Source organism: Strongylocentrotus purpuratus, unplaced genomic scaffold (assembly GCF_000002235.5).
Source record: "Strongylocentrotus purpuratus isolate Spur 01 unplaced genomic scaffold, Spur_5.0 spur5_scaffold_10, whole genome shotgun sequence".
NCBI lineage: Eukaryota > Metazoa > Echinodermata > Echinoidea > Camarodonta > Strongylocentrotidae > Strongylocentrotus > Strongylocentrotus purpuratus.
Window position 1 is genome coordinate 29,355,928 of NW_022145595.1, and position 27,532 is coordinate 29,383,459.

Below are 27,532 nucleotides of genomic sequence, written 5' to 3' on the forward strand. Positions count from 1 at the left end.
TCCATCCACCCTACCTCTCCTCCATCCACACTACCTCTCCTCCATCCACCCTACCCCTCCTACATCCACCCTACCTCTCCTCCATCCACCCTACCTCTCCTCCATCCACCCTGCCTCCCCTCTACCCACCTTACCTCTTCCACCCTCCACCCTACCTCGACCACCCCTCTTCCCTACCTCTACCACTCCTCACCTACCACCCCTCCATCCTACCTCCACCACCCCTCTACCCTACCTATACCATCCCTCCACCCTACCTCTACTACTGGTTTTACTCTGAAAATCAAAATTGACTTTCCAAAGAGGTCTAGGAGTTTAATTTCTCGTCATTTTCTCTCTTTCCTATCCACTTCCTTCTCTCTAGCTTTTCCTTTTCCTCCCTCCCTCTTTATGTGTTTACTTTCTTTTATCTATCTCTTACCCCTCCCCCCCCCCCCGCCTCTCTCTCAATATCTCTTTTCTCTCTCTCTCTCTCTCTCTCTCTCTCTCTCTCTGTATGCATCCTGGTATAACTCTTACGTAGAATATTATATACTATTAATACATGCATACATACATACATACATGGTGGGTGTTTGTACGTGGGGTGGTGTGCGTGTGTGTGTATGTGTGTGTGTGTGAGAGAGAGAGAGAGAGAGAGAGAGAGAGAGAGAGATAGATAGAGAGAGACTAGGTGGGGGAGTGGCGATGAGAAGAACACAAATTGCGCGTACTTTTAAAAAGCAAGGGAGATGATGAGTGGGGATAATTGGCTTAGTATTTATTATTCGCATGAAGGTCTAAAAACAATAGCATTAAAAAAACGAAAGCTTTTAAACTGGCAAGTTTGATTTGTAAGCTACATGTAGTTACTTATCTCCCCTTTATTTGGCCCTAATTAATGAAGCAGATATCCGGGGGATATTACGCAACCATTCATCAGAGAGAGCTAATTGTAAACTGAAAAACCTTTGTAGGGGGATTAACAAGTATTACAGCCCTTTCGTTTCGCATTAGTGGTTTTTTAATCCCCATATTGTTTAGCTTTCAAGTTCGGCAATAATTCTCGGTAGCTGCTTGCATTGGCGGTCGAAGACAAATTACTTTCGTCTGGCATCCTCATTCTTGTGTACATGCACACAGTATACGTACAGCTGTGCGCGGTTCAGAGGTCAACATACTAGAGCAGTGACTGGGTTTATCGAAACCAGTTTCCCATTGCCTGTCATCAAAATTTGCTGAGACTAGCCCTGTATCAGCCCACCGCCAAGGATAGAGTGTGCCACGTCATAACGTTTCGAGGGAGAACATTTTGAGAGGAAATTCGCCTTGTTGTAGAACATCTCGCTCCGGTTCCTCTACTTTTTCAGAGTAGCTCTGTATCATCGTCTGTGGACCAGCTAGCTGACTGCATCTAATCTTCCTACGAAGTTACGGAGGACTTTCCATGATGAAGATCTTCATTGTACTGTGTCTCGCATCATTGGCCATCGCAAACAAGGTTCGTATTGCCAGATACCAGGTTAAAACTTCTGTAACTCTCGAGTCTGTCTGTTGAAGATTTTTACTTCACACTGCGTGGAATGTAATATGGTAGATTTTGCACTTCGATTAGATTCACGTAACGGTATAGGAACAGGTGCACTGTGAATTCAAGTAAGTAAGTAAAGTCTAAAAGTGGCATGATCGACCAATACTAAATAGATGCTGAAATCAGGGAGATGTGACTTGTGAGTTTTAGAACTCACATCTCCCTCCTGAAGTGAAATCAAGAAGAAACAATGAGCTTGAAGTTTGAATTGAATTAAATTTATTAACCCATCTCCTTGTAAAAGCATGCACATAGAGTAAACAAGTATATTTAACAAAAATATAAAGAAGAAACAATTAATGTAAATGTGGTAGGATCATAACAAGTTTGGTACAACTTGTTAAAGAGTTTGAACTAATTGAAACTCTGGAAATATAATTTAGACATCTTTTCTCCTATAATGTCATTTGAATATCAGTGATTGTATACATGTAGGCCCTACTGACTTATTCATGCATGCCCTACTGACTTATTCATGCATGATGATGTTTTTAAAATAAATGATACAGTCCAGAAATGAAGACAATAAAACGGTCAAATTCATTCTTAATTATCGTTGAGGGGTTTGTGAGAGAGAGCGAAAAGGGTGTCAACATTTCATTTCATTATGCTTTTTAAAAACTTTATAGACAAAGCTTGTTGCACGATGATCAAAGTCTTATGATTAGCATCCTGTTGTACTTTTCTGCCCATAGTGGTCAACAGTAGTATGTAGTACTTTAGTAAGCCTCGTTATAAGAAGTCTGCTCAACTTCCTTTACTGGCCTTAGTTTCAATATTACATAATACTGATTATGTAAGCATTATGATGCGAACAAGTTTCACTGACTTTGCAGTCTCTGTACTCCTATTCCTTAGTATACGTTCAGAGACCAGACACTGGCCTTGTAACATAACAACTGGCATTTTTTAGTGACAAGACAATATAAATACTCTGTTAATGCAGCAATAAAATGCATAACATGAGTTCATGCAAATAAATCCATACTTTATTTTCTATCTCTTCACTACTATCACAATCATCTCATCTCTAGTTTGTCCATTCAGAGCCAGAAGGGCATTACATCTTTGTTAAAGTATATATGAGTTAAAGCCCTTCTGTCTCCAAAAGTATGAAGATTCACTGACAGCATGGTGGCCTGTACTTCAACAGAATAACAGAATAATAAGAAGAAACAGGCAATAGAGTTACCTTTCTGACTTTAGTACAGCCTTATCCACCATCACCATCAATAGAAAAGTTACTGATATATTCAAATTTATGGATGTTTCTTTCCAGTGGACATAGTGACAAGGTATTCACTAACCTGTTATTAATGATTGAACTACAATTAATACTTTAAATCTTGTCCACATACAATACTTGTTGCTATGTCTGGCAATTCTCAGGCAAGCTTTGAATATATTTGAAAATTTGAATATGCTAGTAAACTGATCTATTCATGTGGTCATCAAAACAATGTTATCACCGCAATAATTATACCACCTTCACAACCAATATCATCTTCATCAGTTTTATCCCAAAGACCCAAGCACCTCTTTTATTCAGTGGAGAATATACTGACTCTGTACTGCCATCTTCAGTATCACAGTAACCACACATTTAAGGACCACTATCAGTCTACCATGCAGTAGTACCAATCAATTGATATCTCCATCATCTCCCCTAGGTCATTAACACATTAAAACAGCTATCATCCCTATTCTCATCCTGAACTTCATCACCATCACTTGAATCATCATTCATGGAATCAGACCAATTCCTGTTCTTCATCACACTTATTACTACTGGTATATCATCATCATCATCATCATCATCATTATTCTCATCATCATCCTAGTATCATTTTCATACCTTAACCATAGTACCATATGACTGTACATTCCTATTACCACTGTATCACCACCACCCTTTCATCATTATTAAGATCAAAGAATTTCTTCATCGCTCTCATTTTTCATTATCAAAAATTTACTTTTCATGAAAGCCACTGCCATAGTGTCACTATGATCATGTTGTCCAACAGAACTACATGTACATGTATTAAGAAAATGTATCTATGTTCATCAACATCATCTGCCATTAATAGTTTATAAGATAGAACCATTATCAATTTTCTCCTTTCTACTCCTACACATGTACATGTACATGCCCTTCTTTCCTGCTTCATCTTATCATTGCTCTCATCTATCTGGGCATTTGTGGGCTCTTATCTTGTCACTGCTATCATTTTGATACCCTTCTTAGGTATGTTATTTTCCAACTGCATCACCCCCTTCACTGTCCCCACTCTCTCTGCCTTATTCCTCTACTGAATCAAGGATTTGTTAATGTTTGCTGCAGTTAACTGCCTCATTTTTATTGATTGTCAGAATGATCTTAGCCTTTTTACCATTTTCCTTTCTTCTTCCTGTCTGTCTTTTTTAAATCTTAATTATGAGTATAGTATTCTTAACATATGGCTATTTCTCTCATCATGAAAATGACACTGAAACTTTCATCTTTATTAGAATAGTACCATAGTTAAATTTCATTCCGTTACATGAAATTGTACAATCTATGTTCATTTTCATCTTACACCTTTCAATATTACTTTTATGTTTGTTAATGTGGATACATGTTCCTGTATATTGTTCCCTCTACTCTAAATTTCTGTTGTGAATAACTCTATTGTTCTAGCTTGAAGAAAGTCATTGTAGGTCCATGGTCAGATGCAGTTATTTTAGATCTAGGGAGGTACATTGCCCCACCCGTTCAACAAACTTTTCTCAGCATCTCGGGGCTCCCGAAGCCCCTTTCCAAAATTGGATGCCCCTGTTCAGGCCTGCCACTGTGCTACTAAGCTGTAAACCATTCTTCTTTTTGGAGGAGGGGGGGGGGGGGGGGGGGTTCACTTCATACAATTGTCATGAACCATATATTCCCCCTTTTCCTTATACAAACTTCTTTCTTAAAATGTACAAACAACAATATATTCATAATTTTACCCAAAGAATTGCTATTTTTTTTCTTCAAATATTGGGATATTTTTCCTTTCTAGAAAGTGCCCCTGCTTTTTATAAACTGATCTGCCCCTGTTAAATGTAGGTTCAAGGTGTAAGGTCAAGACCATCATTAACCCACTTGCCAATGGGAGGCTCGATCTTGATTACTGATTTCTTTGCCACCTTGCATTGCATAAAGTTTTCTCTGAGAGTTCTGCAAGTTTAAACGAGGAGGGTTGATTGTTATTCAATGACATGATGACTTTATTCCCACGAGAAGTGCACTCTGACTTTCCAGAATGATTTTAGCCACACTTGCAAAATTGAGTTAAAATGTAGTCTACTCTGTACCATCCATTGATTCAACTGTTCTAGCTCGCACTGTGGAGAGATACTATTTCAACTGAGATTGTTGAAATAGATGATGTACATATACAGAGAAGCAGAGTTTTCGTTGTTGCCCTATCTATATCAAATAAATGGATATGAATATATAACATTGAGGTTTTACCTGTATGACTACTTTAAGGAATACAAATATCTGATTTAGAATAAATTGTAGATGATTTAGGCACAAGGGATAGTGGATACAGTATATGCAGTTTTGTGCTCCATGTATTTTTATACTCCCATCGATCTTGTAACTAAACTTCATGTAGGCCTATAGGACTACTCCTGGGCAAGTTCAAAGTATTTGCTTACAAGATTGTCTTATGAACATCAAGATCATCATTTATCCTGATATGTAGTGACTGTTTTGGTCTGATCCTAGCTCTAGGAGGGATATAAATTTAATACCATGGCATGGACCCTACCATGGGTATACTCAAATCTTAGATGCTGTTGGTAGCGTATGGGACAAACTAGCTTTGACTCGCCCAACTCCATTCATATTGGTACTGACTACATGTACATGCACTGTTGTGCAAATACCAACCATATGTCTCTTCCAGCTCGGCTTGGGGTCACAGCATCTATGAGGTCATATTAATGATCATAAATTGTTGTAAATAGAGTAGTTCTGGAATTCCTACAACTATGTATATGTACTAGTACAGATATTGTGCAAATGGCCAAGCAAATTTCAAAATGATATAACACAATGACAATTTTTCTAAAACAATATGTTTATCTGTACCTGTATGTGTTCAGTGTTAACTGAGTTCTGCTAATAATTCCTTTTCTGGAATACAGGGGCCCGTTCCTAGAAACCGTCATAAGTCTAACTTCTTGACTATCCCGTTGAAACGCGTGTTAATTCTACATGTATATCACACGTTTAAATGGGATAGTCAAGAAGTTAGACTTATGACGGTTTCTAGGAACGGGCCCCAGTACTTTGCTCCTAAATGATTTATTTTGTCATCTTGAAATTATTACAATCATCATTCATCACTGATGTGTAACTCTGACATTCTTAGCCACTATGTCCTTACATGTACTCTAGAGTTTTTGAATATGAAATTAACTTTGACCAATCTTGTGTTCCTCGTACTTCTCACAATACATGTACCCCTGTAATTCTTCAAAAACTTCACTGGCTTCCTATCACTTCTTGCATTACCTACAAAATCCTCCTCCTTACTTTCAAGACTTATCATGGTTTCGCTCCTTCATATCTTTCTGAACTCCTTCCTCGATACACTCCTGTCCGGACTTTGCGATCTGCTTCTCAATCTCTCTTCTCTCGGTCTCACAATATTTCATACAAACAATATGGTCAACGTTCTTTTGTTTATGCAGCTGCTTTTCTTTGGAACAATCTCCCCCTTCAAATTTGCAATGCTAGCTCTGTAAATTCATTTAAAACAATGCTAAAAACACATCTCTTTAAGTCTTGTTCCTGAATAGCTCTTTTGACCTTTTGCCTTTGAATATTTTGTGTAGATTACCGTAGGATACTATTAATTTATGAACTATTTGTATTTTGGTTGTAAGTGATTTGTAATTATGTACATGTATTATTTTCATTTGCAAAGTTTTAATGGTAATTTAAATTGATATAATTTGTAATGCAAATTCTGTTTCCTTTACTTATCAGCTATTTTCTTCTAAACCGCTTAGAGGCAATTTGCAATTTGCGGTATACAAATATCTTATTATTATTATTATTATTATTTTAATCAGATCATGTTTCACTGAGAATCTGGTTTTATGGAAGAACATGTGCATTAAAGTCATCCTTGAGACATCCAACTGTATTACAGGCCTACCAATTTATGTGAATTTCCCCTTTTGCTAGATTCTTCCTTTTTTATAAAGCTAGGTTAAATGCAAATTTATTTATAATTAGGATTTCATATTTGAAGGCCTAAAATAGATAGGGTTGGCATATTGATACTAATATTTTTGTTTATGTAGCTAGCTTTTAATACTTATATGATGTCTTAGTTAAAAGCTTTGCAGGGAATCCTATATATTGACTCGATCATCAGATTTAGATCTGCCTGCACATAATCTATGCACATTCTCCACTTCCTAGAGAACATTTCCAGCCAGGTGTCATTTTTACAGACACAAATTGGGCTGAACATACACTAACAACTTTTGCATCCTACTGGGTACCATCTAACGCTTAGTACATGCTACTGAGAAATATGTGCATTTATCTTTGCACCACTATTCAATAGAAAGTTACCTGAGTCTGTGCAATCTGATCCATACTTCTATTAAGCAGATGGCAAGCCCTGCCATCAGGGTCATCAGTTGTGAGAGGTCAAAATCTATGGGTGTTACCGGTTTGTCCTGTTTTATTATATGAGCCAGTAAGAAACAAATTTAGAAATGATCTCATCCTTTATGAAGATGAAATCTAAATGCAGATCTTTATATCTTTAGACTATGTTCTGCTTTGCCCTCACAATGTATACAATTAGTGTAACAATTGCTCCAATATTCAATCCAAATTAGAATTGTAAGTGGTAGCAATTGCTAACCATATATATGTCTTTGAAAATATAGACAAAATTATTGAATTTGATATTTGTATACTGTCTCAGTCTTTGAGTTTCGGTATGTGTTTCCAAATATACAATCCAAACCATAATTGTCACTGGTGACTGCTGTCTTTTGCCAACTTTTACTTTGAAAGTGAGTACATGTATGAGAATTTGACATTTGGTGCTTTCTTAGTCTTTGATAAATGCAATGTACATGACTTTAATATAATTGCCATATAAAATTGTCAAAATATGAAACAAATACATTTTTATCCTGATTCATCCTAAAAATGAAGGAAATAAATTTTTAATGTTCTCTTGTCTAACTGTTGAAGTTTTGTTTTATTATATAGGTAACATGACACAAAGATTAGCCTTGTTTATCACCTTTTGAAATTAGTAAATATTACAATGTGTTGCATGATCAGAAGTTCAGAACAATGTTTGTATATATAGTTAATACAATGATGTTTGAATAGTCTTTGCTATCGAATTAGGCTCAAATATATTTCAACGTCAAGTGGGCAAGTCAGTTTAATTGACCCCTCCCCCCTGTGATATTGACCGTATCTATACCTGGTGGGGAGCTATACCTGGCGGGGAGCCACATCTCTTGCTCATTTGTTACCAGTGGTCATGCAATTAGAACCAGCCTACCATCCTTTGCCCTTGGCCTTTTCCTACTGGTATGGCCTACATGTATTACATGTCTTCACTCTGCAGGCTACATGTACGTGTATTGGTCTTCAGTTTGTTTCGCAAATGATGCCTGTCTATGTAATGCACATAGACCTGCAAGCTATAGTACAGTATGGACCTTTTTTATATTTCACTGATGATGGAGACATGTACATGTATTGTATTTACTCATCTGTCATCATTTTCATCTCTCTCTCTCTCTCTCTCTCTCTCTCCCTCCCTCTCTCTCTCCCTCTCTCTCTCTCTCTCCTTAATCTATTGTGGATCCAAGGGGGAGGACAGTGTGAATAAGGGGGTACATACATGTATTCCCTGGTTAAAGATTCATACAATATGTAGTCAATTATAAGCCTCTTTCAATTTCTACCGAAAAGTTACTACAGTATACTTTCAAAATACTGGGAGCCCAGTTGGGAGAGGATTGGTCGATACAGCTTACTACATCCAATGTGCTAATATTGAAATGAGTCAATACCTTTTAATTGATACAAGCCTGCATAGCCCCAGTTTCCGGAAAAACCCATAAAGTTGCCAGCAGGAAGCGAAGAGAGGCCATTAGTTTAAAACCAAAGTTTAAAGGTACTATTAAATATTTGACGTGGTTGTGGCAATCTCATGGCATTCCTTTGAAATTCTTCCTCTTGTAATAATTATCCCTCCTAGTTTGGCTCATAACTGATGTAAATAAATTTTCAAGCAGTTTATACGGGTAATTACTATTTGACAGTTTCAAGTAAGATCTAAAGTAAATACAAATGAAAGGTAGTGTTGGAATAGTGCATGATATTATTCTTAGAGGCCCACTGCACTACTGGTAGCTACTTGCGCCCTCTATATAACAAACAATGCCTAATCGGTGACCATTGGTCCCCCATGATCCTCTTTTTCTTATGTTAACTGAGAGCTGAGTTGATGAGATAACCACCTGTCCAGTGACCTTGCAGAGCGGTCTAATCCCTCATGTAAATTATGGCAGATAAGCTTTAAAGTGCTTAATTGAGAAAGTTGACAAAGTATGCCTTTATGCTGATATGATTTATATAACAAAAATACTATCAAATCAGTATTCCAGTTATCTCTACACTTAAAAAGAAGCACTGATGTTGTAATTGTAAAAATGGGATTTTCTTAATGCAACTTCATGTATTTTTGTTGTTGAATTTACCAGACTTCCAACCTCAACAACTTTCTAAGAAATATGTATGGCACTTTCAATCATTTTGTATTGTGAACATTGTAATGCAATATTACATAATCTGAATACTGTCCTTTACTTGATTTCTTGAAAGTCTTTATGACTGTGCTCAGAGGTGTTTTTCGGTTTACCAGAACACTTTTTGAGCTTTCCAGAGCCAAATTGTGTATCTCCTTGTTGTTTGTCAGTGCTGCTACCAGCCTTGCGAAGGTGGGCATGCTGTTTCCTCTAGAGACTAAACTATGTCAATAATTGCTTGACTAGACAAACCACAGGAAGTTATACCAGACAATAACAGTAGGAGTAAAAATAAAGGTCGCTGATATTCATCTTTGTCAGCTAAATTTGATAGATCAGCACCTGAATATCCGACCTGAAAGACTCATTTACATACTAAGTGAATGAGATATTTGATTTTCCTTATGTTTATTGCATGAAACACACTTAAACTGGGAGAAAAACAAATCATGTGTGCAGTCAGCATTGGACAGATAAATTTGTATTTTAATTCATAATAGTGTTGGATGCAAGATGTAACCATATTAAGTTTGTATACAGCCAAACCTGTCTTAGTGGCCTCTTCTCTATAAATACCACCTGTCTACAGTGGCCACTTTCTTTGTTTCCCTTGTTAAGCCTCAATAGATGAATTTGACTGTTTATTGAAAGATTTTTATATACTTGTACATGTATCACACTCTCAAACAACAATTTAATACTGTATTATACTTTATTACTGTTTTTGTGACAACACCAATAAAGCCTTTGGCTTTCCTAGCTGTCTCCACATTCATATTTATTTTTGTTGTTGTATTGTAAATGTTTCTCTTTACCTTGTACGCTATGTTTTGTATTTCATATGTTTGTTACATGATGTTTTTATGATAAATGAAATAAAGTTCAATTCAATTCAATTCAATGTATGTCGGAAAGGGAGGCTGGCCAATCAGGAATTTGCACGAGCTAAGATGGAACACCGTTATTATTTCTTCTTATCTGAACTTCTTTGCTCGTTGCATCATGAGAGTCTAGCTGACCAGGATGTCACCAAAACCAAGATAGAACATTTTAACCCATCTCTCTTATATTATTCTCATTTCTTGCAGCATGAGGGGCTAGCCGATCAGGAACTTGACAAGGCCAAGATAGAACGTCTTAACTATATCTTGATATCCTTCATCATGCATCATGAAAGTCTATATTTAACCAGGACGTCACCAAAACCAATATAGAACATTTTAACCATCTTGACTTTACCCTCTGTTCTTGCAGCATGAGATGCTTGCCGATCAGGAACTTGCCAGGGCCAAGATAGCCCTTGATGAGCTCACTTTCACCAAGGAGGAGCATATCTACAATGTGGACGGGTACGTCGAGGGAGAGAAGGAGATTGGATACGAGAACGAGATTGACGGTAAGATATATATATACCCTACAAGCTGTTATGATATGACATGTACCCACAAGTTGAGTTGAGTGTCCGGACAGGTTGGTTGTCCAGACACATACCTAAACTGCATCTGTATAAAGATCTTTATATTCAAATTTTCATGAAACATTCAAATGATATGTTGTTGATAGTATGTACATGACAAATATCTATAAGTTTCATCGCAATTTAATGTATCGTTTTCCTAAATCATTTGGTGCATGTTACTGTGTTAAAAAAGCTAGGTGTCTGGTCACCCCCCCCCCCCAATCCTAATTGTAATAACATCGTGGGCGCTACATGTACGCCTCTGAATGAGATGGTGATGGTGACCAGATGACAGGCACAAACCGTTGTCAGACGTAGTTTAAAACAGAGTGTCTGAACTATTATGCTGACTGCACGGTCTAGTGCACCCCATAGGCTCTGTACTATAGCTGCTCCTGCTCCTCGTATTTGACACAGCCAGAGACTGATAGAGCCTGGTTTTGTTCAAGATTTTTTGGAATCTATATTACTAATACGCAAAATCGCCGCGGGGGGTCCAACACGGGCCAAAACGGTTCCTCAAAAACGTCTTTCCCCGACCCCGCCCGCCTCCGCCGTGGCGCGGGGAGGGCGGCACAATTCCACGAGGCCTGTCTCCCGTAACCCGCGTGCCACGTCGACCCCGCGATCGACGTCCACGCCGTTAAACGCGGTTTCGGGGCGGCCGGGGAGGACGGGCGGACGAGAGCACGGCGGGCGTCGCGGATTGCGAGGAGGCGACGAACCCGCGAGAGCGAGTCGGCAAGGCGTGCACCCGCCCTCTGTCTAATTATCAAAGAGAGACGAAGAGATACACGATGGACGAGAATCCACTCGCATCAACGGGTGTAGCAAGTCTTATTGTAAAGGCTGCGGCGTATCTCGAGTAAGGCCTCTTGCTATATGATTTGCTTTGTAGCGTGTAAGAGAAATACACATTAACAGATGACTCACGCGGGTAAGGGGGTGTAAGAAATATACGCTCTCACGGGTTGGGCTTACCCGTGTTATGCGTCTTTCTATAGGATATGCTTTTTAGGCCAGGCGCCCATAGTGTACGTGTATTTCACGCTCACCTTCACACACTTTCACACACTCGATTTGAGTCGTGGCGATTGCGACAATTGACGCAAACCATGGACCTATTTTCGCGTAAAATCGTTACTCTGAAAATAATTGTACAAATTCTGTGATCTATGCCAACATATGCATAGTCCAAGCTTCTGTGTTATTGGTCTTTTCATGAAAACTACCTCGAAATAACAACAATAATAACGCAAATAGATCTGTGATAGTACGCCTAACCAATCTGCGATTTATGCACACACACAGAGCATACAGGATTTCAAATGCCTTCCAGCGCCCAACTCAGGCGGGTCATCACGGCGCTCAAGCCATCGTTTTACTGCGCCGCAGTTACTGCACTACACTGTATAGATTTGATTTCCGTATGTTTGATTTCGTTTAGCGTTGGTTATTTGAAACTTTTGAACTCCGAAAGACTGTAAATATGTTGAATAGACTCTTGATGTTGGATTTCTTTTCTACTGACCTGTTAATGAAAGTATGAGGGATAAACAAAAAAAATAAGGACTGCTCTGTAATTGGATGGTGGTGGAAATTATCACTCCCTCGATTTCGTTCAAATACTGGCCCTTCTATACCCCCTCGGCTTTGCCTTGGGTGATAGAAGGACCGGTATGAACACCACCTTGGAAATGATAATTTCATCCTCATGAGCAGTCAATATTTGTATATTTTCACTGAGACCTCTGGGACCTCTCTGAAGTTCTTTGTATCATCCATGCAAAATATCATTTTGTTGATAATTTTGTTTAATAGAACATGTAGTTTTAATAATGTATGTTAAGCCAAATTGAACAATTATTGTTACTCATGTTTTGATTTGGAACAAGTTCTAATTAGAGATGAGTGAAAATATGAAAAATGAGAATGGGAGGATTGAGAACAGTATTCGTAAGAAACTGGACGGGAAATGGATAATGAGAATAAGGATATATATGGGAATGAATGAAAAACAATAATCATAAATAATGAAAGTGAAAACGAAAGTTAAAGCGTAAAATAGTTTGCATCAGTTCGTTTACAAATTACTAATTTAATTTTTCTTTTAATCTTCAAGTTTTATTATATGTTACAAATAAAAAAAAACATTTCAAAATGATATATGAAATAGCAAACAAAAGGTTAATATTCTATCGAATTAAATATTAATAACAAGAGTAGAAAAAGAATAAAAGGGTAAAAAGTAGGCCTATACCAATAGACTGTGGGGCAAGGGCCAGTTACACATCTAAAAAAAAAGTTTCGTAGTCCCATCATTGGCAGAGAAATCTAACTATACTAAATGATTGTGATGAAGTTGCTGATGAGAAAACACTTTTGTTCTCCAAATTTCGTACACCCGTTAATGAGATAATCCGCTAATTAGTTTTATTGGATTTTAACAAGATTTCCTTGAAAAAGACTAGCGCCAACTATGGTAAATAAGCCATTGCCGATTCAAAAGGCTTCAAAGTTGCTATTTCTTGATTATTTTTTTGCAAAATATTTATTTCAGACCTCCATATACTGTTCAAGTGTAAATTTTCTTCGCAATTTATTTATATTTATGCTGTTGGTGCACTTGAAACAAGACTAATTGCAATTTTCCATGTTTTTAATTTTTATTTCAGCACGTCATATCAAGACGAGTCTTGTTAAGCCAATTTCTTGCATCTTGTTTAAGTTACCATCTGTTTGTATATTCATGTCACTCATTTAACTCTTCCTTTTTCTCTATTTCTATCTCTTATCTCTCTCTCTTATCTCTCTCTCTCTCTCTCTCTCTCTCTCTTATCTATCTATCTCTCTCTCTCTCATCAATCTATCTCTCTCTCTCTCATCAATCTATCTCTCTCTATTTCTCACCACACACATATTTTCTTCTCTAGTTTTCATGTCTTCTTTTAAAAATCTCTTTTTATTCCCTTGTTGTTTTTTCCTTGCTCCCCCTCTCTCCATCATATTTTACCTTATTTAATTCATCATGTCCTACTGAGTTTCATCAACTGTCATCAATATTGTTGCTTTTAGTTTAGTTTCCACTTCCCAAAAAATTATATTGCTGTTCAAAACTTTGTTAATAGGGTACTAGACAGCAACACTGCTCATGGTCTGCATAGCATCAGTTTACAACAATACAAATTTCAAAGAGAAACCTAAGTGAACAAATTCATACCAAAAATTCCAAATAAATTACATTTTTCTCTGTTTATTTTGATTTCATTCATTATGTAAAATGTATTACCGTAAAACATCACTAAAGTTATCGTACGGAAACCAGATTTGTTAAGGACTGAAGGACGAATGGAAGGACGGACGGCAATGTTACTTTATCCGTCGAGGGGATAATTATCACACACCATTCTGCACTGGTTGATCTATAGATTTGATCATGTTCTCTGAATTTCCAAATAAACAGCCAAATATTTGGTCTTGGCATATAAAAATACCAAAAATTAAAGTAACAGTGAATTTGTTTGTCTTTCTCCATTTGGCTTCATACATTGTATCTGACAGAGTTTTTAGCTATAGAGTAGTGGGTTGTGAAAAGTCTCTTGGATCCACATGTAGAGTATTCCACGCGGTAGTTATGAAACTGTCTGTGAGCGGTTGGATACGCCCCCACTCTCCTGGATAAATACTTTTAGGAACATGCCACCTGTGTCCCACAATTCGGTTAGGTTTGGCCCGTATGACAATACAGCTCCCAAAGTTATTGCGTGGAATAGAAGTCGATGACAGATATCTGACAAGATTTTCATGAATGACGAACATATCATCATCTGTTTTCATTACATAATTTGCGTGTGGGCAGAATTGACTGATCCACTTCATACCCATAATAGTCTTCAAAGTAAGATTCTTGTAGGAGTCTTGAAAGTCACTCATGATGATGTCATGGTATGAAGCACTTTCCTCTTTCACGATGCTTTGGTAATCTGTATTGCCTTTGGAAGGTTTGGCAAGAAGGAACAGCGTGATGATGTTGGTCCCGTTGATCTCACTTGGACTCCCCCATGTCTCACAAATTGTTTTCCAGTGCTCGACGTTTTTGTGAATAGTCGTGACGAGCACGAGCAAGAACACCAACTTACTACTACCGTCTTCATTCTGACACTTGTTAGCACTATGAACATGACGGACAAAGAAGGAGGACAAAATATACAGTTCCTCAGGTACACAAAGGAACATCCCTTCACTGCTATTATGTAAAACTGAGTAAAACAGGTGAATATGCATGTGACACCTGTTCTACACATTTTTACATATAGCAGTGAAGGGATGTTCTGTATATTTTGTCCGCTTTCTTTGTCCGTCATGTTCATAGTGTAGGTTCGTTGATTTAGAACTTGTATGGACGAGGATTGATGGCTGGCAATGACTGGCTGATCTGAATAGAGAAAGAAAAACGAGAAAACACAAATGTTAAAACTGGAAAAGAAACAAAACTGGAACATGGGTTTATTGGATTTTAACAAGATTTCCTTGATAAAGACTAGCGCCAACTATGTTAATTAAGCCATTACTGATTCAAAAGGCTTCAAAGTTGCTATTTCTTGATTATTTTTTGCAAAATGTTTATTTCAGACCTCTATTAGACTGTTCAGGTGCGATTTTTCTTCGCAATCTATTTATATTTATGCTGTTAGTGAACTTGAAAAAAGACTAATTACAATTTTCCATGTTTTTTATTTCTATTTCAGCACTTCATCAAGACACGTCTTGATTAAGCCCCAGTTATGTAATTTCTTGCATATTGTTTAAGTTACCATCTGTTTGTATATTCATGTCACTCGTTCAACTCTTCCTTTTTCTCTATTTCTATCTCTTATCTCTCTCTCTTATCTCTCTCTCTATTTCTCACCACCCAAGTTTTTTCTTCTCTATAGTTTTCATGTCTCCTTGTAAAAATCTCTTTTTATTCCCCTGTTGTTTTTTCCTTGCTCCCCCTCTCTCCATCATGTCCTACTGAGTTTCATCAACTGTCATCAATATTGTTGCTTTTAGTTTAGTTTCCACTTCCCAAAAAATTATATTGCTGTTCAAAACTTTGTTAATAGGGTACTAGACAGCAACACTGCTCATGGTCTGCATAGCATCAGTTTACAACAATACAAATTTCAAAGATAAACCTAAGTGAACAAATTCATACCAAAAATGCCAAATAAATTACATTCTTCTCTGTTTATTTTGATTTCATTCATTATGTAAAATGTATTACTGTACTACCATTTTGTCAAAGACATTTATCTACAACTAGTTTATGACCAGGTACTTTTTCTAATACTTGCTACTGCTAGTGAAATCAGTACTATGGTATGTTGTAATTTACAAATGCAGTTTCACTTGAACTGCAAAGATTGTTAACAAAAATTTAAAAAAATATTGATGGAATTGAAATGAATTATGAAACATAGATAAGATGTGTCTAGTCATTTGTTATCCTTATATTCTTTATTTTTTAAATTTTGGTTAAGAGAAAATGTCCTAAGATATGGTGATAGGAAAATGGCCAAAAAGCTTTGATAAAATTTGTTAATGTTGAGAATTCATAAATCTTAAATTTTGGATTAGAACAAGTGTCCAAAGAGTGTGATGGAAAGTTTAAAACGACCCATATATTTGAACATAACAAAGTTTTATTTTGACTAGAAATCTTTGCAATGCTTCAAAATGGCAAAATATGCATGAAACAAATGAGCATGCAATGCAAGAACAAAGGTACATTACTGATAATATTACTGTTAAAAAAATTATTTGTTTTGCTTTCCTTAATACAATTCTTCTCAATTAAATCAATATAATCATCAGGTCTGGAATAAATAGGGAACTGTGGGACATCGTTCCCTTGACATTTGAATTGAAATGTTTGCCTCATGATGAAATAAAAATTGGAACAATTTTTGACATTCAAACCTTGGGAGATTAATTTTGGCATCCTGGATACAAATTTATATTGTATTCCTAGGAAATAAAAACATTTTTCCAGCTCTGAAATGATATATTTACATATATTAAGTATATTCTTATATTACAGGTACACATAATGTATATGTAAAACACCCCCAGTCGACCTATACAATTGAATATGTCTATTCATGAAAGGTTGGTTATGTTGTACATAATTTGAAAAGGAAGCATAGGGATATAAAAATCGTGCTCATTTTTTGTTTTAATCCCCAAATTTAATAAGAAATATCAGAGAAAAAGTTTCACAATGATCTTGCCTTTGTTCATTTGAATTTCGTTATATATATTGTTGCTATCAATAGAACCAGTTAATGTTGGAAAATCTGCTGATAAACAGCAAAAAATATTGCATACATGTACATTTATGCTCAATATGAACGGCGTAAATGTTATTACTGATGGTCTCAAATAGGTCCAACAAATAATTAAATGAAAATACAAATACTATTTCAATGTTATGTGTACCTATTATCATTGATAATAAAATAACAAAGATATCCCTTACATCCAAAAATATTTTTTGTGTTTGCTTCCTGTGAATCAACTGAGTTACCTGACCGCATAAATTCAGGACGATAATGTGTTATAAATTAGATTATGACCATTGTTCAATTGAAAATGTTGTATTCATGATCTGACAATTGCCTTCCTGTGTTGCCTCCACAATTAATTGTGAATTCAATAAAATTAGGTTCCACAAAATATACACTTGGTTTAGACTGCTACATGCTTCTTGATAGTGGTTTAGACACTAGCTAGTTAATAAGCACTAGCTGGCTTTTACTTGTTACCATGTGTCTGCACCAAATAATATGTGGCCTGAAATTTGTAACACCTTAGCATTTCTGTTTACATTCTGGAACCTGCAAGATACTTAACAGAAATCAAATTAATAGCACTAGCCCAGTACTTATTATTTACTAACTTTCTTCAAGATATTTGCTGTAATAAAATTGGTAATACACTCTTGCTCCAACTCCAAACATACAAATTGAAGATACATTGTGCCCCCAAAACAGCATGCACAGACAAGATGCTCATGAACTGGGAATGACATGTAATCAGTGGTGAAACCAACTACAACATTAGGGGTCTACACTCCTGTACAAGTACTTTCAATTAATCTTCCTCATTTTCGTTTTCCTCAGCTTCATCACCAACTTCTTCATCCTCCGAACTTTCATTGGGATTTAGTTCCATATTGTCACATTTGTTACATTGGCACAGATCTGTGCACACCAGACCTTGATTAACGCAGCACTGTTCGTCAGCTTTGCCTAAGATGCACTTAGATTTCTTGCACTTACAAAATGCCAGTTCCAGCACACTATCAGGTGCCGGTGCAAGGTCCATCCAATCAATTACGAGATCATTACCATCCATTTTCCATCCGTTGGTTACGGGAGATGGCATATCTTGGAGTGGTTCAAGGCTCTTCTTGAATATTCTGGTTTGGAAATTTGCACGCTGTATGTGTTTCTTCAGGGAGTCCTGGTTCGGTGGCATAATACTCTCCGTTCTGGTAGCTGTCTTTAGCATTAGGTACCGCACCTCATTGACTGATGTCACATCCTTGTGCCCATAAAGTACACATAAGAAACGCTCCAAACCACTGGACACATCCGAGGGGACATCGAGCTCATTGCCAAGCTCCTTAAATGCTTGAGCATAACCTGTGTTCTTCCGCAGCAAATTAAATGCCATCTGCTTCCCTTTGCCATAAAATGAGCTTACAGAATCACATCCTGTAAAAGCATGGAAGCTAATAAGCGCATCAGTCAGCTCATCCCCAAGTTGCTGTTGCACTGCTCTTACATCTATGGTTCTTGCCTTATCTTCCTTGCCTGTATAGAAGTAGAGTGGAGAACTAATCTGTTGTGACAGAGCTACAGCCAAAACAAAGACATCTGTGTCTGGAGATCGGATAATGGCAGGAGTACTGCTAGTAGTGTCAGCAATGTATTTCGCGTGCAATAACATGCGTGTGTCAGCCTCTTCATGGTCACAACACAAAGCATCAACTTGCGTACACTTCACAGTTCCATTGGTATCTGCAGCAATCATGTGGCATCTATCGTCGTGTGCAACAACTAACTGAATACCTTTGAGTTGCTCTGCATTGTATTTCTGCCACTCTGTAATCAGGAAGTTGACCCACTGCTGTTTATTTTGACTGTTTGCCAAAAACTTTTTCCACTGTTTCGGTGTGTTCTGGTCTGGTCTTGTTATTTTGACCCTTTGTGATCCGCTTGCAGCTCTCCTTTTCCTCTCAGCATTCTTGATACTATGCTCTGGATATGTGTCGGTGACAAAATGAATGCACGATGACTGGTTTTGATAACACATATTGAGTAGCTGATTCATGATTTTTGCAGCAACTTGACCAACGGTCTTAGGCATATTCTTGGTATTCATCTGCTGAAGGAGTGCCATGCCATCAACGATCCAAATGCCGCCCTTTGGAGGCTGGCATGGTTCTTCTATCCCAGACGAAGTTTCTTCTGATGGAGGAGACAAATCTTCGAGGATGTGAAGAAGCCTTGCTTTGTTGGTTTTAACCAAGCATCCATCGTTTTTTGCTAATGCTAGTGGCAATGGGCCGAGAGAATATGTCATCATGTTGCGCAAATCAACTTGCCTTGTTTTCCCAATGATAACAAGGCGGGCAAACAGATCTCTGTCGCTCTTCAGTAGCACTTCTTTTCCATTCACTCTTGATATGGAACTCTTTGCCAAATTGCTGAAGGTTTTCAGCTTTGACTTGGGCAGCGTGTCTTGGATGGATTTGTCATTGTCTTGTAGGCGCTCTTGACAGTAGCTTGTGAAAGCTGCATCTCCTTTAGCTTCTGCTACCATCAGATCTGTGGAAACATCTGATGATGCCACAACACCAGAAGCTAGATGAACAATCTCACTAGATGTACATGTAACATCTTCAAATGGATTGGCGAGGCTGGTAACGGTTTCCATGATGCGCTGCACATCTTCCTGATCTCTTTTCATGCGGCCTTCCGTCAGATCTTTACGTAATGCAGCTCGCTGCCCTTTTCCTGCCATCTCCTCGCACTGTCTCATGATTGCTGCTCTTTCATGGTGTCCCACTGTCCACCTGCAGACAGCTCCTTTATTCACGGTGAAACCTTTCAATCCCCCTCTTGTCTTTGAATCTCTGTTCACTGTTTGCTCTATGGTTTGGTCACATGGAACGCCCGCAAAACCATACGCATCCTGCCGTTGCACTGCAAAGTTTCCGTCTTGGAACTCCTTGAGAATGTCTGGATGAGTACGAGCCAGCTCATGCATCTCCATCCAGTAGATGGGTAAGTATCGGGAGTAATTGGTCCGATTGTAGCTGAACATCCACGGCAACATTGCTCTGATGGCTGCTAGATGTAAATCCCAATTACTTTCTCTAGTTGCTCTCGTAAATTGCAACAGTGTGTCGACCATATCTAAATATGAACACCAACAAGCAAATGTTCCACTTGTCTTCTTCTTCTCTTCAACATGTTCGGTATACGCTTTCATCAGCTCATTGAATTCATCACTGTCCAGTTTATCTGCATAGATTTGGCTTGGAAACGAATCTTGCAGTCTCCCGATGAAATCTCTGTGGACTTTAGCCTCATCCTCTGTTATTGAATCCATGAATGATTGCCAACGTAGTTGGTGAAGCGCTTCAGACATCAGTTTGTGACATCGGCTACTTCTGTTGTAATGTCTCCCATTCATGACTCCATTTACTGAACCAGCAGCAAGCACTTCCGACTCGATCAGGATATCCTCAAGACCTGCATCTCTAAACCTTGTACCAATGCAAGCGAGGAAAGTCATAGCGGTGTGAAATGCACCCAACCTTAGCACAATTCTGTCCCTGAATAGGGGTGTCTGCCATCTTACTGACTGTGCTTTAGCATATATGGCTTGGTCCACAACTACCACGACAGAGCCTAACTTCAGCGAATCTGCAATCTCGATGCTTCTATGCAAGATGGTGTTAACTGCATTCATTTCAGTTGGCGATGCATCTATTACGGGCAGATATGCAATTGTAGCCTTCGGGGGAACAAGTGTGATCAGCATCTGGTTAAAACCAGTCCATCCTGGCAGCATACGACCATCATCTGAAGCTGAAGACTTGGTTATGAAGTAACCATCATCTGATTTTCTTGCTCGGATGACTGGTGCGGCATGCTGGGTCTTCTCTAGCTTTGTCTTGGAACCAAGACTGCTTGGACTGGCCTTCTTCTTCCCAAAAAAGGGTATAAGCCTTTCCTCGGGAGCCTGTAGAGTGCGCTCTCTGGTCTTTTTTACTGTCTCTTGCCTGTCGTTTGTTGAGTCCATGGGACGAGAACTTGCAGCTGGTCTGTGCTGAATGGCAATGCCATTGGTATTGTGTGTCGTGCCCCTTCCTGAAAGTGTCTCCTCACCAAAGTCATTGTTGTCCCACACAAGTGTTGTAAAAACACTTTCTTGGAGGCATGACGGCAACTTCGATCCACCAGTACGGATTTCCTGCTTGGCCAATGCAGTGTCATGTTCCAGTGCCGAAGTATGAGACGTTGCATGTCCGAAACCATTAAGAAGACCAATCAGTTGGGCAGAGCCGGTGAGATGTCGAACAGCCATAGCAAGGGAGGTGTGTTTTGGCATTGGTTTTCTTCCCTTTGAAGCTAAGTATATCACGTCTTGAGATATTGAAAGGATGCGACGATGTTTGTCTTCAGACACATGTACAAATTTGTCATCTGTGGGTTCTTCTGAAAGACCTGTCATCCACGCAAGAAAATTATAGAGTTTCACGGGTACAATACTCTCAGCTTTGTCTTGATTAAGATGAAATGAATTTGGTGGCCATGGCATGGTCTCCTTTGGAATGTCCTCTATCTCTTTCTTCAGCACTATGGCAGAAGTATAGCGTTCTCTTAGATATGGCTCTGAGTCCCTGGCTGTTGGCAGGAAATAGCTGTCCTCCTCAGAGTCGGTGTCTGTGTCAAACCTATCTGATGGCTCATCAATGCATGCTCTGTCATCTGAGAAAAGTGACTCTGTTGAAAGGTCATTGACAAAGACAATTTCACTCTCATTCCTGTTCTTGGGCTGCACGAAGCGAAGTGAAGGGTACAGGTTTTGAAGGCGGCGCTTGAGATTGTAAGATTTGTATGAGGCAATATCCTTACCCTCAACATCTCTTACAGTTTTTACAAATGTTCTTTTCAAGGCGATAAGCTCCAAAACCTTCTTGTCAGCTATTAATTTGACTTCTATTACCTCCTTGCAGAACTTGCTGAAAGACAAGCTGTACAATCTGTCTGGTTGCAGGCTTTCTGTCCTGGTGAGTGGTCTCGTGAAATTTCTGAAGCATGTGGCATGGTACTTCACCTCTATAGCTACGCAGTCTTGCTTTTGGATCAGTCCAAGAATCCTGGTGTTCTGTTCATTAATTGCTTGTTGTAGTAATTTGCCACCGTCGACAAACTGGCATGAAGTCAGATTTTCTTTCGTCCTCTTTCCGTGGTTGTACAAATCTTTAATGACTTTTTGGCATATGATACACTCAGATGGAAGCACATGTTGTGATCGTCTAAAGCTGGCAGATGAGCGCCGAGATCGTAGACTCCTACACGGCTTCTTAGGTTGTGGAGGGATATCAGATGGATCTGGGAAAAAAAAAAGAATATAAAACACTAGGTCAAAAACAAAGCTCATATCAAAAAATTCAGATAGCTTTGGCATCTTTTGAAATTTCTTTAAAATGTTTCAAAAACAAAATTCATATTAGATCTATAAGTTATTTCAAAAATTGGGGATAGCTTCCCCGTATTTTCAAATTCTCTAAAATATTTCAAGGCGATAAGCTCCAAAACCTTCTTGTCAGCTATCAATTTGGCTTCTATTACCTCCTTGCAAAACTTGTTGGATCTGGGAAAAAAAAGAAAATAAAACTCTAGGTCAACAACAAAGTTCATATAAAAATTTTTAGATAGCTTTGGCGTCTTTTGAAATTTCTTTAAAATGTTTCAAAAACAAAATTCATATTAGATCTATAAGTTATTTAAAAAATTGGCGATAGCTTCGCTGTATTTTCAAATTCTCTGAAATATTTCAAGGCTTCGCTGTCATTTCAAAAACTTAAGATAGCTTTGGCATCTTTTGAAATTTCTTTAAAATGTTTCAAAAACAAAATTCATATTAGATCTATAAGTTATTTAAAAAATTGGCGATAGCTTCGCCGTATTTTCAAATTCTCTGAAATATTTCAAGGCTTCGCTGTCATTTCAAAAACTTAAGATAGCTTTGGCGTCTTTTGAAATTTCTTTAAAATGTTTCAAAAACAAAATTCATATTAGACCTATAAGTTATTTCAAAAATTGGCGATAGCTTCGCCGTCTTTTCAAATTTCTCTGAACGTTTCAGAAAAAATTCCATATTAAAAATTGAAGATAGCTTTGCTGTCATATCAAAAATTTCAGAAAGCTTTGCCATCTTTTGAAATTTCTCTTAAATGTTTCAAAAACAAAATTCACATTAGATATAGAGTCTATAAGTTATTTCAAAAATTGACGAGAGCTTCGCCGTTTTTTCAAATTTCTCTAAAATGTTCCAGAAAAAAAGTCCATATAAAAAATTGAAGATAGCTTCGCTGCCATTTTGAAAAAATTTCAGATAGCTTTGGCGTCTTTTGAGATTTCTTTAAAATGTTTCAAAAACAAAATTCATATTAAAAGATATTTCAAAATTGGTCAAACTTCGCCCCCGTCTTTTCTAATAAAAAAAGGCCAAATTAAAATTGATGATAGCTTGACTTGACAGCTATTTCTATCTTCATGTTAGAAAAAGTGCCCCTTGTCTAAATACATGTAGGCCTTGTATTTCGAGGCCTAGTGTGTAAGTATAAAGCACTGAAAAAAAAAAAATGTAAACAACACACCCCAGCTTATTTTCTCCTGGGTTTTTATGTTTATTGCAAACAAAGAGATAGAAACTCACCTTCAAATTCAGCCTTGTCAGAATCTCGAAGTATTTTACGTTTTCTCTGTGCTTGTTCTAGCTTCCTTTTGTCCGTAAATTTCTGATAACATTGTCGGTGAAAACGTGCACGAGACGGCGTTGTTGTCAATACATTATCATTTGCACTGGTGGTCGCTGTATACGGTTCAATACGGGGAACAATTTTGCACTTCATCGGCGTCATCCGCCATTTTGGTTGTCAGACGTTTCTATGTAGTGAACAAGGAATGACGTAGGGAAAACTCCGCCTCGTGATTGGTTGAATTGGACGCTCCCCCGATTTCCTGGCACATTACCCACAAATTAATTTAGGAGGAAACATAATTATTATCTTTAATCTAGAGATCTAATTAGTTTTCACAAGAACGCGCAGATAAAATGAGAACAGTAAACATGTTTGTAATAATTTTCTTTACATTTTCATACGGGTTTGGTTGACTGCCACTGATGGGACACCGTCAGCTACGAAACAACGACATAGACACTATAAACATGACAGACAAAGAAAGCGGACAAAATATAGATCTACAGTTCCTCAGATAGACAAAGGAACATCCCTTCACTGCTATGTAAAAAGGTGAATATGCATGTAACACCTGTTCTACACATTTTTACATAATAGCAGTGAAGGGATGTTCCTTTGTCTACCTGAAGAACTGTATATTTTGTCCGCTTTCTTTGTCAGTCATATTCATAGTGAGATCTAGGCATAGCCTAGGCTACATTGACTTGCCCTAGGCCTAGAGGGGTCTAGACTAGTCTAGGAGAAAAAAAGGAAAAAAATGTAAACAACACACCCCAGCTTAATATCTGCTGGGTTATCATGTTTATTGCAAACAAAGAGATAGAAACTCACCTTCAAATTCAGTCTTGTGACGTTTTCTCTGTGCTTGTACTAGCCTCCTTTTGTCCGTAAATTTCTGATAGCAATTACGGTGAAAACGAGCATGAACCGGCGGAGTTGCTGTCAATACATTAACATTGTCATTTAGATCTACATTGTCACTAGCAGTAGTTGTTGCGACATCGACAAGGAAACCCGTAGCAATTTTACACTTTTCTCCTTCCGTATATTTTAAAATCTCTGCAGCAGCCAAAGCTTTGGACCAAGTGATTGCGGAAAATTCTTTAAGAACAACATTATTTACCGTAGGAAAGTGAATAACACATTTCTTTATACCTGGTGCCGGTGACGGAGCTTCAACGGCGTCATCCGCCATTTTGGTTGTCAGATGTTTCTATGTAGCGAACGAGGACGATGACTTAGGGAAAATTCCGCCTCGTGATTGGTTAAATTGGACACACCTCCGATTTCCCGGCACATTACCCACGAATATTAGGAGGCAGCATAATTATTATCTTTAATTAGTTTTCACGAAAAACCGTAAAGAAAATGAGGAGAACAAACGGTAAATATGTTTGTAATAATTTTCTTTATATTTTCATACTGGTTTGGTCGACTGCCACTGATGGGACTACGAAACATCACAATACAGTGACTTGCCCTACAGTCTACAAGAGGGAAAATGAAATTGAAAATAAAAGGGGAAAAATGGCATCGATAGCATCAACATTAAACTTAAACCTACCCTTGCAATCATCAAGCATTATGTGTCATTTACCCCGTTGACTTCTGAATTATCTAATTCCCATAGACTTAACACAGAGACCACCAGGTTCCCGTAAGCAATGGGTTAATTGAATCTGTGGACCAGAAACACAACCTGATGGCAGCGGTGGGATATCTCACTACCGATTTCTGCCAACTGCATCCTGGGGGGTGTTTCACAAAGATCCTAAGTTGAACTTATCTCTAAGTTGGACTTAAAAATAATGGAAAGCCATAAAATAGCATCTATGAAAATATTTTGTAAAAGTTATTTTAAAAGGCATTAGTTGTTTATTCAAATCATTCATATTTTTTATCATCAAGGAGATTTCATGTTCTGGACGTGGAATTTATAAAAAGTCTAAAATACTTGAATTTCTGCTTTTGAATATATTTCATTTTAAGACTCCAATGGCTGTCCATAATTTTTAAGTCCAACTTAGAGATAAGTTCTACTTAGGATCTTTGTGAAACACCCCCCTGATTCCTTAGTCAGGGATGTAGCAGCCAAGATGTTACTACAGAATGTGTATATCGTGCCATAACATAAGCCAATGTCTTATAGCTTCACAAGTTCACAGGCCACTGTTTCATAGCCTTGTTGGATACTCGTACATTCCGGTTTCAGCATAACATGTAGAAGCATATAAAGCAAGTAAAACAACATCAGGAAGTATTTCTCACAAACAAATTAAATTTGTTGGTAATCAACATACACCAATTTTATCCAAACTATGTAGAAAACAGAGTAGATAGAGCCAATCTGTGCAGAAGCTGCAATTGAGGAAAAGGACAATCTTTAGCAAGTGACTTATCATTATATTTGCTCTTTATTATATTGTACATTTTGTTTATTTGAAGCCCGCACAGGCTACATTGTATGTCTGCAGGTCAACTGACTATTTTTCATAGACAGTATGAACATGGAGCCATTCTAAGGCTGTGATGGACGAACATTGCCCTCAAGGAAAAGAGCAACAATAGAACAGTAGCCCATTGGACTGACAGGCCCGAATTCACAAAGGAGGTTTGTCGACAAACCTCCTTTTGTTTCGCCAAACCTCCTTTTGTTTTTTACAAACCAGGTTTGTAACAAACGCATAAAAACGTGTCATATGACATACGAAAACCAAGGTTTGTCGACAAACCTCCTTTGTGAATTCGGGCCACAATGTCTGTAAATTGAACCCTCAGAAAGTTTTCAGAAGGTCCACAAGACTCTGTCTTGTAGGAAGATGGTTTTGTCAACCTTGAACCTTTTGATAACATTTTAGAAGGGCTGTGACACCAACATGGTCTGTCTCGTAGGCTGTAGCCAAAGAGTATTCTCAATAATGTTGCATTAGTTGCATTGTTGTTTATTATAATTAAATTATAATCAATTTGTAAGTCTTTTTTTCTTCATTAGACAGGATGGCAGACTTGGAGTGCAGGGTTGGGTGGGAGTGCATCCTAGACATGGTCAACAAGGTGCTGATCTGTGACTGCGCTAATGGCTTACCTTGAGGAAAAGAGCAGTGTCATGAATATTTTATTATCATTACTGTTGTTCTTTAATTGTTCCATTGTTTTGAAATTGTAACTTATCTTTAGTCTCTTCAAATTTGTTTCTAAAGACCCATGCGCAAACATGGAGTGCAGGATTGGCCGGGAGTGCGTCTTGGACAATCAGAGAGAGCCGTTCTGTGACTGCGCCACGAGCTGCCCACAAGGGGAGACATCTGAGGATGCCATCCACAGGACCAAGGTTTGCACAACCACCAATGCCACCTTCACCAACCTTTGTGAGTTCCATCGTCAGAAGTGCATGGAAGTCGATCTGATGGAGGTCCATGTGGACTATTATGGAGAGTGTGCAGGTAATGATAATGTATGTTTGTTATTTTACATGACTGCTAAGAAAGCATTTGTATACATGTAAGTAAGCAACCAGGGGACAGACGGCTTCCAGTCCTCTCTGATGGACTTTGTAATGAGGGTTGATGCTTTACCAAAGAGCACTAGCGCTTTGTCTTGGGATCGAACCTTAGAC

At 38.0% G+C, this 27,532-nt stretch overlaps 1 protein-coding gene across 1 annotated transcript in view; it reads left to right on the forward strand.

Annotated features, from left to right (window-relative positions):
• The first annotated feature begins 1,144 nt into the window (after positions 1-1,144).
• SPARC (secreted protein, acidic, cysteine-rich) overlaps positions 1,145-27,532 on the forward strand; it is a 33,842-nt gene continuing 7,454 nt past the window's right edge. Inside the window, 3 exon segments of the mRNA NM_001098454.1 lie at positions 1,145-1,480; positions 10,661-10,802; positions 27,117-27,359. Of these exon segments, the coding sequence (NP_001091924.1) occupies positions 1,427-1,480; positions 10,661-10,802; positions 27,117-27,359 (439 nt within the window). The 5' untranslated portion in view covers positions 1,145-1,426.